At 44.4% G+C, this 13,695-nt stretch overlaps 1 protein-coding gene across 2 annotated transcripts in view; it reads right to left on the bottom strand.

Annotated features, from left to right (window-relative positions):
- ADGRD1 (adhesion G protein-coupled receptor D1) overlaps window positions 1–13,695 on the bottom strand; it is a 2,063,662-nt gene that overhangs the window by 426,733 nt on the left and 1,623,234 nt on the right. For both annotated transcript variants that reach the window (XM_044068759.1, XM_044068760.1), the window contains one exon: window positions 12,832–12,985. In XM_044068759.1, the coding sequence (XP_043924694.1) occupies window positions 12,832–12,985 (154 nt within the window). The remainder of the gene's footprint in view (window positions 1–12,831; window positions 12,986–13,695) is intronic.

Here is a 13,695-nt window from a genome sequence, read left to right as displayed (position 1 = left end):
ATCAAGATATGAAGGCAGAAATGAGAGCAATGTGGAAGAAAGATACCCAGACAGTTCCAATAGTAGTACAAGCAATGGGTCTTATAAAAAAGAATCTACAATTGTACCAATACATGTAACTCCGTACGAATTGCAGAAGGAGTCATTACTGGACACATTGCGGGTGCTGTGAAGAGCACATCTGGCTGTCATCAAAGACTGAATCAATACTAATTTCATCAACTTTAATCATACTTTGACTTAGGAATGGGGTCCATTCCTGTCATGGTATTAGAAACCCAAAAGATTTGAAGAAATTAAAAAATATGGAAAACACTTGCTTGGGTATGAGTGCCCACTAATTTCCAATGCAGGCTATAGCTGATTCATGCTAACACAGATCTCTTTCATAAATAGCAAACTATTTCTGCAAGTACATCCCAAAGACACAGCATGCATTTTTGAGACAACATATGATAGTTAACCATACATCAATGGTACAGTAGAGAACATTAACTTGAATCCTTTGTTACAGACATGTAGGTATGGCCTACTGAATTGATGTCAATAAAATAATTACCAAACATTCATACATGATCCTAAAGTACAAAGCATACCAGCCATTGAAGATTTAATCATGATTCTATTCATTCCTCTCTTTAAGCCATAGAATATTATGCCATAATATATTCCTTCTCTTTTGGCTTGATCCATCAGTTCCAAAGCTTTCATTTCTGGCCTCATTTCTGTATCCTAACTCCACCAGCTAGAACATTCATACAGTGAGTGGTAATTACTCCCCACCCATAGGGAAGAAGGAACTCCTACTGGAGGAGACTGAATGCAGTGACAGAGCCTTTAGGTGATCAGTGTACGGCAGGGTCTTCATGCCCTGAATTATCCTGGTGAGAAACCTTAGTGGGCATTCTGACTGTTGCAAGTATCTGGTCAGATACATGACAAAGGGGGCGTTGTATTTAATGATAGGTGTGACAAGGGCCAAGTAGAATGGTACTATAGCTTCCTTGGACCAGGATGCTATATCCATACCTATAAGTTGGGTGACATAGATGATTTTCTTATTAACTTAGCTACATGTTGATCAAAGTCCACACTGCTGTCTAAAAATCTTCTGAGATCTCCTACTACTGGGTCAAGTCTTAAGGGTGTTTTATCAAGGTAGTAATTAACTTGGGTTGACACTGACAGTTTCCAAAAGGACATTATAATGCATTTTTAGCACTGAATTTTAGGCCATGGCTTTGCAACCAGTCATTTGTCTGTGTTAAATCCTCTTGCAAGATGTTGGTGTTTTGGGTGGAATCTATAATAGCTCCCAGTTTACATTTATCTGTGAACATGGTGAGACAGAGGCCTTGAACATTAGCCTTGACTTCCTAGAAGTAGATGCCAAATGGGAGCGAGCTCAGCATGGAGCCCCGGTGTACTCTGCTGGTGACAGGACTCTTGGTGGAGGTGGTCTCACCAAGCCTGACTTCTTGGGCCCTACCTGTGATCCAGCTGGTAATCCAGCAAGTTGTTTAGGGGATTAATGCCGAGCTCAGAGAGCTTGTCAACAATACCTGTGTGTGGCATTATATCAAATGCCGTGAAAAGGTAAAGATAAGCAGTATGCACTGGTGATCCTCTCAAAGAAGTTAACCAGGTTACATAGGCATGACCTTCCCTTAACAAAGCCAGGCTAGGATAGGTCCTGGGCCTGTAGGTTGCCAATGTCCTTGTTGATCATTTCCATGATAATTTGTTCCATGGCTTTGCATATTAGACTTGTTAGACTGATGGTTCTTTAGTTCCCTGGGTTGGCTGATGGTTCACCCTTAAAAAGGGGAGTGACTATTGCAGTCCTCCATTCACTTGGAATATAGCCTGTTTCAAGGCTGCAGTCGAACAATGCCTCAAGTGGTCCTGACAGGTCATGTTTTACACTGCTCACGAGTCAACCAGGGATGTTGTTAGGACCCATGGAGGCAGTGTTCTTGACTTTAGTGAGTGGTTCCTGCTAATAGTCTGGGGAAATATGTTTAAGGGTGATTTCACTGGGTGGAGCTGGGGGAGAGTGCGGGGCATGAAGTCTGAGCTAAATTTACCAGCCACTAGATTTGCTATGTCACCCTGATAGGTGAAGGTGGTACCATTCACTACCATTTCAACATACTGCTGTGTGTGCTGTCTTCAGACATAGCTAAAGAAGGCTTTGTGATTGTTCTCAGCCTTTGAGGCTATCCCAACCTCATAGCTGGCCTTGTTGGAATTACTCAGACCTCTTGTTTCTTGTTTAGTTGCATAAGACAGGGCTTGTCTTAAAGGAAGCAGCTCTTCCTGATTTTTGCTGTAGTTTTATTCTTTTATTATATACCCTGTTTAGGTGAGGATTCCATCAGTGGGGTTTGTATTTAGTATTTGTTTTGGATTCATCTCTGGTAGGTACAGTAGCCTCTATGCAGCCATTCACATATTTGTAAAAGGACTCTGTGAATAATTTTGCAGAGGTAGTTATGTTTTTTGGTTAGGGAGAACCCTGAATTTTGAAAAACTGCCACTTAATAGGATGCAGTTTGCCTTAGAATAGTTTCTAACCATTGCTAGTTGTGGGTTTTCTGGGTTGAATTTTGCTTCAAAGGAAACAGCTTTGTGATCCCAACTAACTAGTGAGGATGTGATGAGGAAGAGTGTCACTAGATCCAGTAGGCCTGATCCTCTGCTTGCAACCTGCACTGCTTTGGGGTGTTTGTGTCAATAAAGTTCAGAAAGCAATGTGTCTGTGAATTTGAGGCAGTGTATGACTCCCAGTCTATAGAGGTGTAGTTAAAGTAACCCAATAATAGTGTGCTTGGTTGGATGGTTAGTGCTTCTAGAAGGTTTATGTAAGGATTGTGAGACTCTATGGGCAAAGATGGTAACCTGTAGCTAGCCATGATATGGTGAGGGGCCTTATCTGTAGTGACTTGCACATGGATGAGCTCCATGGAATCATCCTGTTTAACCAACCTGGAGGTATGTTTGTTGCTGACGTAAATCAAGACATCACATTTGGCTCCAGTCTGTGCTGTTGTTGATGTAAATGTGTGGAAGGTAATGTAGCCTCATTTGCCAAATACTTTCTTTGGCTTTAAACCGAGTATCGGTCACTCGGTCGCAGCACAGATGCCCACTTTCTTCAGAATGAGGAGGGCTAGAAGGATTTTTTTGTTTGTTCTTTTTAGGCTCCTAGCATCGAACAGTAACATCTTAGGGTTGCTTTTTTTTTTGTTTTTTTCTTTTTTTCTTTAGGCTCCGAGCATTGAGCAATAACATCTTAAGGTTGCTTTTAGACTTTTTCACAAAGTCGATAGTAGTTTTGTCTTTTTGGCATTGCCTAGAAAAGATTCTAAGGGGGTGGATAAAGTTTTAGCCAATATTCTTTTGACCTTGTCCTCCCATGCTGACAGATATTGGATTCCCCTGGAGGACACCAAAAACTACTATGCCGATTATGAAAATCAATCATTTTATGTTCATACTGGGGCATCAGCCTTGGTGCAGGTAGAATGCTGCTCAATGCAAGGCTCATACCTCTCTGTGATACACATTCCAAGAAATCCATTACGTCTCTTTTCATATACTCTAGTGAGGTACATCTCAGGTCATTTACACCCACGTGGACTATGACAGCCTCGTATTGGTACCTAGATTGCAGTGACTTGAGTGAGCACATGACATTGCGGATCCTGGCACCAGATAGGCAACTAACCGCTGTCTTTTCCTTGTCTCACCTGATGAGTGGGATACCTGATGGACAGTGGAATCCCTAAAGACAAGAGTATTAGGTAAAATATATGCTTGATTTATGGGCTATGGTCTTGATAGACCATTGAGTGTAGGCTTGTGTGAGATGTTTGGTGTTGCTTTTGGTGTGTATGTTTAAGTGACTGCAGAGGAGCAGTGTTGCCACTATATGGCTTTGGACGTCCTTGAGATTTGGGGAGGTTTCTTTCAAGTACCTCAGCATAAGACAATCTGTGTGTGTAGTGAGTCATGTCTGTGCGGAATGTAGTGTGGGTATTCCTGACAACCGCGTTTGTATGTGAGATTTTTGTTGCCAACGAACTTACATCTGTCACACACTGTGCTGTTTTCTTTAATGTTAAACTGGATGTCTGAGAACATGAGATAATTGCTACATTGCTTTAGGATTCCCAAATTTACCAAACTATCCACAGAGACATTTGGAAATTGCATATCCATGTTGTCTGCACCTGGAATAGGGTAGGTTGCTTACGATTAATGACTGGGTTTTAGGAGGGGTCTCCTAGGATAGTTCAGGAGTTAAGGGAAGATATTATAAAGTACTAGGATATAATAGTGCTATTCAATGCACAAGTTAGCTGGTCTAAGCTCAATTCCACACAATGACACACCGTTAAACAGGTTCTGGATTTAACTGTAACCTTATAGGGAGATTTTACTGTCCAGGCATTTGCTACTATACAAGGCACTGCTAACTGGTTCTGCTTGGTGGGCAGCTCTGCCCAAACTTGCCTGATTTATGGTAGATGAAAAAAAAGCTGGAAAGATTACTCCTATGTCCTCTAGCCAATAACAACCCCTCTTGGAGCTTCCTAAGCCAGAGATACCAGGGAACAATGAGTTAATTAATGATGGTCTGTTCCCACGAGGTACTATAGATATTCTGTAATTTCCATCGGATATGCACAAATTCATACATACATACACACACACACACACACACACACACACACACACACACACACACACACACACACACACACATACACACACACAGTAGCACATTTAACTCATTGTGTTTAGTGCATACTGTTAACTCCAAATGGGTATGGCTTTGGCCTTTAAAAAGTGAAGTTATCACCTTACACTCAAAACAAATATTCATATCTCTGGAACCATGAGAGTTGTCACAAAACTGTAAATAGCAAATTATTCAAGATAAATTAATCTTTATATTAGTGGCATTCATTCAGTTTGATGCTTTAAAGTGGATTTTATTAGCCAAAATAAAGGCAGTGAATATTAATTTTGTAATGTTGCATAAATAGATTATGATATCTCAGTAACCATTCAAACAAGACACATACTGCCAACAGGATTTTCTTCTTACAGCTGTGAGCTTTCATATGAGGTTATGCAGTTCTGTCAGTGCTTCCTAAACATTGAGATATTTAGAGAAATATAAAAAGTATTAAAATACAAATAAACAGTATACAAATAATATTCAATATCTCTTTAGCTGCATTAGATAGAGGTCAAATATCAATACAATTGTGTTTGCTATCATGTATGCTTTAAGATGAAAAAAGAAGTTATGTACTCACCATAACGTTCCATCTGAGTAGGTAACTTCATTTGTCAGCAACCTGTGGGTATCGGATCCGACCTGGATCCGAGCCGGCAGCTTTCCAAGCTAGAGATCTGAGCTCCAAGCTCCTCCCCCTTACCCATAATACTCTGCGACCTCCTTCCAATCCTCAGATCGCGTTTGCCCATCTGTATAACTTCACAACCACAAAACAACCTGAAAAACCCTAACCTAAGGATTAACAAAGGACTTGATAAACCATCCTAGGGTCCAGGTAATCAAAGAACCAGGTTAGGGGGAAGGAGGGAGGGTCGGTTGCTGACAAATGAAGTTACCCACTCAGATGGAACGTTATGGTGAGTACATAACTTCTTTATCTGAAGTAGTTAACTTCATTTGGTCATCAACCTGTGAGACAGAGTCCCCAGCTACCAAAAACTTTGGGAGGTCCTCAAGGAAGGATATTCCGGAGCACTGCAGAGCCAAAAGCCACCCTTTCTCTGGACACTAAATCCAATTTATAGTGAGAGATGAAGGTATGCGAGGATGCCCAAGTAGCCGTAGAGGAAATGTCATCCAAGGGAACTCTAGACCAGAAAGCAGCAGATGTAGCCATACAGCGAGTAGAATCAGCATGAACCCCTATAGGCTCTGGTAGGCCAGATAGTTTGTATGCGAGCAGAATGCAATTAGAAATCCATCTGGCCAGAGTCACCTTCGAAACTGGCTTACCCAAGAAGGGTTTTTCAAAGGAAACAAAAAGCTGAGTAGACTTGCGAAAGGCAGCTGTTTTGTGTAAATAAAAGTGTAACTGTCTATGAACATCTAACAAATGAAGTTTGTACTCCCCTTTGTTTTGATAGTTAGGGAAAAAGACTTTGAGATTAATGGACTGATTGATGTTCACCTCGAAGGCCACTTTGGGTAGAAAAGATGGGTTAGTCCTGAAAGAGATCCTGTCCTTATGGAATACAAGATAAGGGGCCTTAACACAGAGGGCCTGAAGCTCCGACACCCTCCTAGCTGAGGGAATAGCTACCAAAAAGGCAGTTTTCCAGGACAAGAATTTCAAATTAACAGAAGCTGCAGGTTCAAAAGGTGGTCCAGTCAGAGCCTGAAGGACCAAAGTTAGATCCCATGGAGGGGCGGAGTTCCTAATAGGAGGTCTTAAGAGAAACGTATCTTTCAGAAAGGTCTTGTTGGAAGCGAGGGGATTGAGATTGTCTCCAATGTGAAAATGGGAGGTGGCAGCCATTTGAACCTTTACAGTAGAAGAACTGGCCCCTTGCTGAAAAATATGAGATAAAAAATCGAGCACTGCTGGGATGGGAGCAGTGAAAGGGTCTAAATTCCTATGAGATGCCCAAATGGAAAACCGCTTCCATTTACTACTGTAAACCTTCCTGGTAGAAGGCTTATGCGCCGCTACCAGGATAGATCTAACTGCAGACGAGATATCGGGAGTCCCAGCAACTAATGGAACTGGATCAGCCAAGCTGAGAGCTTGAGATCGACCAGATTCAGGGGTTCCAATCCCGAAGGATGAGATATCAGATCTGGGATGGGATCCAAGATCCAGAGAGGAGCTATAAGATGAGACCGTAGACACGGGAACCAGATTTGACGAGGCCAGAATGGGCCTATGAGGATAATCTTGTTCCCCAACCGACGAGCTTTCTGTAAGAATTTTGTCATCAATGGAAGAGGAGGATAAACATAAAGAAGACCGGGTGGCCAAGCATGGACTAGAGCATCTCTGGGGGCTTCCCCCGGAGGGGGGATTAGAGTGAAAAACTCGCTGCACTTTGCATTGGAAGGCAACGCAAAGAGATTGCAGCAAGGCTGACCCCACTTGCAGAAGATCTGTTTCACTAATAAAGGATTCAGGATTAGGGCAAGAGGATAGTTCGACTCAGTTTGTCCGCTAGGATGTTGGACCAACCCAGAATGTGCATTGCTAACAGAAAATGGTTAGTGGATATTGCCCAATCCCAAACTCTCATGGCCTCTCGGCAAAGAGGGTAAGACCTGGTTCCCCCCTGTTTGTTGACATACCAGACCACTGACATGTTGCAATAGTCCCTGGAGGGAGAAAGGCATGAAAGGCTTGCAACGCTAGAAGGACTTCCCTCATCTCCAGTACATTTATATGCAGAACGGTCTCTGTCTGAGTCCACGTACCTTGAACAGTTCTGCCCGCATAATGCCCCCACCACCCAAGGCGGGAAGCATCCGTGGCACCGTGGCTTGGGGTTGTGGCATAACAAACGGTCGTCCTTCCCGAAGCTCTTGAGATTGGAGTCACCACATGAGGGAATTTCTGCAAACTCTGCTGATAGGAATTGGTAAGTCCAATGGGTGGTGAAGGATGGACCACTGAACCTGCAACGTTCACTGGAGAACCCTCATGTGCTATCGAGCTAAGGGAGTGAGATTTATTGCTGCTGCCATGGACCCTAAAGCTCTCAGGCCTAACTCCGCTGATGGGGCAGGTGACTGAAGAAGGGCTATAATGTGTAGGGTCAAACTGCGAAGTCTGTCTGATGTCAAGAAGGCCTTGGTCTGAAGCATGTCTATTCTGGCCCCTTTGGACTCCAAGATTTGAACTGGTTGAAGGGATGACTTCTTGAAGTTTATGGTGATCCCCAATTGGGATGCTAATAGTAGGAAAAAATCCCTGGCTAAGCAGAGTAGATGCCTGGTGGGGACAGTAAGGAGCCAGTCATCTAGGTAAGGAAAAACTTGTATTCCCTGAAGTTTCAGGTAGGCCACTACAACTGCCATGACCTTGGCGAACACCCTGGGGGCTGTGGTGAGGCTGATGGGTAGGACCCTGAACTGGTAATGACTGGCTGCCTAGCCAAAAGTGGAGGAACCTCCTGGAACATCTGTCCATGAGAATATGATAGCACTCACTCTTGAGGTCTATGAAGCACATCCAGTCCTTCTCCTGCAAAAGGGGCAGGATGGATTGAAGCGTGACCATCCAGAATTTCTCCATGGCAATGAAGAGGTTCATGGTTGAAAGGTCGAGAATCGGGCTTAAGTCCACCGTCTTCTTTGGCACCAAAAAGAACCTGGAGTAATTGCCTAATCTGGACTGGCCTGGGGGGACGTGCTGGATGGCTCTTTTTTGTAGCAGCTTTTTTATCTCTAAACCTGCAGCCTCCCTCTGACTGGGTGATACATCGGGGAGGTGCCTTGACTGAGGAGGTTGGTTTATGAAAGGGATTGAGTAACCTCTGGATATTATTCAAAGCACCCAGCGATCTATTGTGATGGATTCCCATTGAGCCTGGTGCTTCAAAAAATGCCACCCGACTGCCTCCAGAGAGGAGCAGTTGAGCAACCCCTCAGGGCTGCTGCGTGGGTAGTTCAGAAAAAGGTTTGCGTGACCTAAAATTTTTTGCCCCCCCCCCTGCCTCTGGGCCAGCATCCACCTTGTCCCCCTCTGCCTCTGAAGGACAAAGGGTCTGAAGCGTAACGGGACTGCTGAGACTTCTGGAACCACATCTTCTTTTGCCCTCTCTGGTTCCTGGAAAAGGACCTTTGAGGAGCCGAGAAGTGGATTCCGACGGCAGACAGTGTCTTCCTGTCTTTCTCGCTCTGAACCAATGTGTCACGGATGGTCTTCCCAAACAGGGTAGAACCAACGAAGGGTGCGTTCGCGAAGGATGCCTTGAAAAGTTCTGAAAAGTCAAAAAGCCAGGTGTGACGCCTTAAGGCGATGACGGGCCCGCTGGCTCTAGCGGCTCCTTCCATGGCATGGGAGAGTAGCCACATAGACATGTTTGATACAGATTTCAGAGTGGCAATGCAAGCCGAGAAGGTCCATTTGTCCTCAGCCGACATGGACTCAGAGGGAGACTCAGCGTATTCTTTCACCAGACCCCGCTGAAGTCTAATAACATGGGCCAAATAATTCAGCGCCCTTATGGAAAAGGTAGCTGAAGCAAACGTCCGCTTCCTACTATGATCCATCATCTGAGACTCCTTATCAGGGGGATGGACCAAGGAACTATCCTGAGCAAGTTCCTTCTTGGTGGCTGCTGCCACCACATTGGCATCTACCGGGGAACCTTTACTCCAAGCCACCCTATCCGTGGGGGGACTAAGAATCCTATCTGGCCTCCTGGGGATTGCATCTACAGTGTCCGGTTCCTTCCACACCCTGGTAGTGATGAGGTCAACCAGGGGGTCAGCCAGAGGGGACACCCAAGTGGTAGATGGGCCTGCGTCGAACGCCTCCAGGAATACCGACTCGTCCGAAGAAGGTTTTTGGGCAGACCACCCCCTCTCTTCGCGAAGCATTTCCATAATGTCTCCAAAGGAGACGTCTTCAGGGGGTGACCTGGGGGAACTTTTCCCTTCCTCCAAATCAGTGTTCTCCATGAGGGACTCAGTGGAGTCCAAGTGCCTCCTCTTACACTTACGTTTGTGAGGGACCTCCTCAGTGGGGCTGAGGAGGGTTCACCAACAGGGTGATGTTCCGCCAGTGGAACTGGCTGGGGCATCAACGCAGGCTGTCCCTGGGACTGGATGATGGAAGACAAGCCCAGCTGCAAGGGAGTGGGGGCGGATCCCAAAGAAAGAGTAGGGGGTCTCAAACCTCTCGAGAGAACCCTCTCCATCACGTCGAAAACCGAGGGTGAACCAATCTCTCTGGGCTCCGTGGTTAACACCCTCGGATTCGGCGTGGAGATCGGCGTCGGAGCCAAAGTGCTCGGAGCCGAGAGGGAAGTGTGCTCCAACCGAAATGGAGCCAAAGACAAACTGGCCCCCTTGGCCCCGAGAGCTCAGATCTGAAAAGGGATCCGACAAACGCAAGGGCATGGCCGTCTTCGAGGTAGCGATAACCATTGGCGCCGACTCCCTGACTCCGAGACTCTTAGGATCCGAAGGCTCCAAAACCCAATAGTGGATCGGAGAAGGAGCTATCGGGGTAAAAAGGGGGGCTGAACTCCCCCTCGGAGGGGGGGAAGGCAGCAACACCCCCATCTGTAGTTGGGTTTGGAGAAAGCGATGCATCATCCGGTCCATATCAGCATCGGAGAGGCTACGGGTTGACTTTGAAGAGGCCACTGAAGCTGGCTGGGAGGGCCACCACGACAACCTCGAAGATGGCTGGACCTCCTCCTCTGGCTCCGGGGAGAAGAGTAGAGAATGGAGCCGAGGGGAAGAAGGCCCGGAGACCTTCTGGGGTGACGAGAGCACTTTGGCAGGCGTGTCTGAGTTGGCCCGCCACTTGTGTTTTCTGTGCCTCTCTTTCTCTCTCTCTTTCTCCCTCTCTCTCTCTTTCCTCTCTCTCTTATCTTTTTTAGATTCCCTCTCTCCCTGGGAAGAGGTGGGTGGTAGAGTCCCAGCCAGGGGAGGAGGGGAAAGCAGGCTGAGCAGCCGCAGCCGCAGCTGTAGCCACCAAGGAGGAGGTAGAAGAAGTCGATTCCGCTGGTAGGAGACCTGCCAGAATTAGCTTATTACTCCTAACCCTCAGGGCCCGGGGGTTAAAGGCTGCGCAAATCTGGCAGCCTGACATCAGATGAGGTACCCCCAGGCAAAGGACGCACTGAGTGTAGCCATCCGCTGGGGATAGCTTATGGCCACACTCAGTGCACTTAGAAAAGATAGCCTTTGGGGCTCGGCCATGACTCCTAAATAACGACACACACACGCCCCACACAATCACCTAAGGGAAAAGAGGGGCCTACTAGGAGTTATACTATGAGGGAATGAGGGAATAAAGCTAAGGGATTTAAACTATTAATCTAAACTAACCACACACACTAAAACTATTAGAGAGATTTTTAAGCGAAAATGCACTCACAAATCGCCTGAAAATGCTAGGAGCTCGAAAACTCGTGCTTGACCAAGCCATGGCAAATGAAATCTGAGGATTGGAAGGAGGGCGCAGGGTATTATGGGTAAGGGGGAGGGGTTTGGAGCTCGGATCTCTAGCTTGGAAAGCTGCCAGCTCGAATCCAGGATGGATCCGATACCCACAGGTTGATGCCCAATGAAGTTAACTACTTCAGATTCATCTGATACCTTTTGTGTAACATGTTTTGGAATTGTTGGTGCAAATATGAACAAGCAATATTTGAAGCCTAGAAGTGTCAGTAGGAGTTAACTACAGAAACGCCTGGAGGTGCATTCTACATTAATGAGTTAAACACACACACACACACACACACACACACACACACACACACACACACACACACACACACACACACCTGCGAGCACGCTCACAGACAAACATACAGACACATACATGGATGCACGCATTCACACACACACACACACACACACACACACACACACACACACACCACCATGGCATATGCATAGAATATAATCTCGTGTTCCATTTGCCCATCCACCAAGACTCAGTGTCTGCCAATGTCATATAGCAGCATCTCAAATCTGCAGCATCAGTGTTTATAAATCAAAGAGTATGGCACAGGCGTCTGGGCATCAAGCCTTTGTATTCATCCCTGATTAACCCCAAAACTCTGTCTCAGTACTAAGCCCTTAACCCCAACAGATAGCACAGTTTGCCCTCATGGCAGCATCCTGCCTACATCCCAAAACACCCCATAACCCCAACAGATAGCACAGCTTGCCCTCAGGGCACCATTACATGCCAAAATACCACTGATATTACTTCTGCTATGAAATATAAATTTCCAGTTAAGATCCTGACCCAGTCTTTTGCTTACATCAGCATGCCTTCTGCCCTAAAGAAAATGAGGGCATTCCAAGTTCTTCTGTGATTCAACATTTCTGCGGCATTATTTAAGGCAACTTCTCTATCTGTGACTCAGAATGAAGAAAGGGTAGGAGCACTTTTTTATTGTCTAAATGTTAGTTCAGTCAGGAAGAATCTATAAATTAAAATTCAGCTCCACTGTGATTCATGTTTGTTATGTCTTGACTTGTTAATGGTGAATAATTTGACAGCAGGTTAATTCAGTCACTCTCCATGTCTCTAATGTGCCTGAGCACTTTGTGAGCATTTTAATTTGTAGTACCACTGCCAGATAGTTAACTTTGTAACTGCTGAACCTCAGAAGTAATAAAGTATTCCCTTACCATCTAGGATAGTGGCAGAAAAGGATTTTGGGACCAGACCGCCTACCCAATTAACAAAATGAAGTAAGTCAACAGCTTTCTAGCTGGTATATATAGAGCTGCGGGAATGTATGAAAATATGTGGGTTTTCCATCCTTCAAAAATGGTTGTACTTTGTTCTGCTAGAACACACTTACTGTAAATGTTAATGTAACATCAAAGCTTTCTTTCCTATCATCATTGTAGAGGACACGGCATTTTACATAAATGCATTTCTAACTATAAATGAGAAAAAACAAATTGAATCAGCACCCCAAAGCATGGCAAAATAATTACAATGCTTCAGACATTAATAAAGAACTCATTCCTTCAATATTTTGGTAATGAGTGCATATCGCCTCTGTACACCATCCAAAAGGTGAAATTCAATAAGGACAGATTAAACTTACCCCAACCAATTCCATAGTAGTACAAATGCTTGCTTTCTTCTGACCCAAACACCTTGATCACCATACTGTATAGATGTAACCCCTCCACCAGCATCCAGGCAAATGCGCTCAGGAAGAAGAAATGAAGAAGGACGGCAAGAATTTTGCAGGGCAACTGGAAAATAAGATAATATAAGAACAGTTACTGCTGTACATTACTCAAAAAAAATACAGCCCCTAGCCATCCAAACACAACAACAGCACACCTTCACAATTAATTTCAGAACAGACAGTGGCATAAACTTGCAATGTTCACATCTACATCAATTATAAACATACATATGAAATGACTAAGTTCAGGAAATGGGATAGGCAGAAATAAACGGGAGACAAAAATACTGAATGGATGTAAGTCACAATAAAATAAAATAGTTATCGTAAAATTAAGAAAGACTTTTTTTTAATATAAGCATGCCGCAAAACTATTCCCTACATTAAATGCATTAATATACACGATGAATGTTGGATAAAACTTAAAGGCTGAAGTTTTCATTAAGAAATGTGATCAAATGAAATGCCCTACAGATAAAACTTGGAGGGTAATTTAAAGGTAAGTATAAACTATGTTAATGAAAAATGGTCATATAGACGAAGTATATAGAGTAAAAGCATTTTCTGTAAGTATTTAAGGAAAAAGAGGCCAAGTAAAAACGTGCCATGTGAATTTAATAATAACGGAAGAATTATATCAGATGGCGAGAAATTGTCTTTATGTTTTTAAACCTCGCAGCACTGCTGGAACAATGGAATTGTTATCGAAAATGCTCAGAATGGTATGTCACAAATGTTAGGATTAATAGGAGAGAAGGAAACTATGGAAAACAC

This window comes from Protopterus annectens, chromosome 4.part0 (assembly GCF_019279795.1).
Source record: "Protopterus annectens isolate FY-2018-M chromosome 4.part0, PAN1.0, whole genome shotgun sequence".
NCBI classification, from domain to species: domain Eukaryota; kingdom Metazoa; phylum Chordata; order Ceratodontiformes; family Protopteridae; genus Protopterus; species Protopterus annectens.
This window is presented reverse-complemented; position numbering and strand designations above follow the sequence as displayed.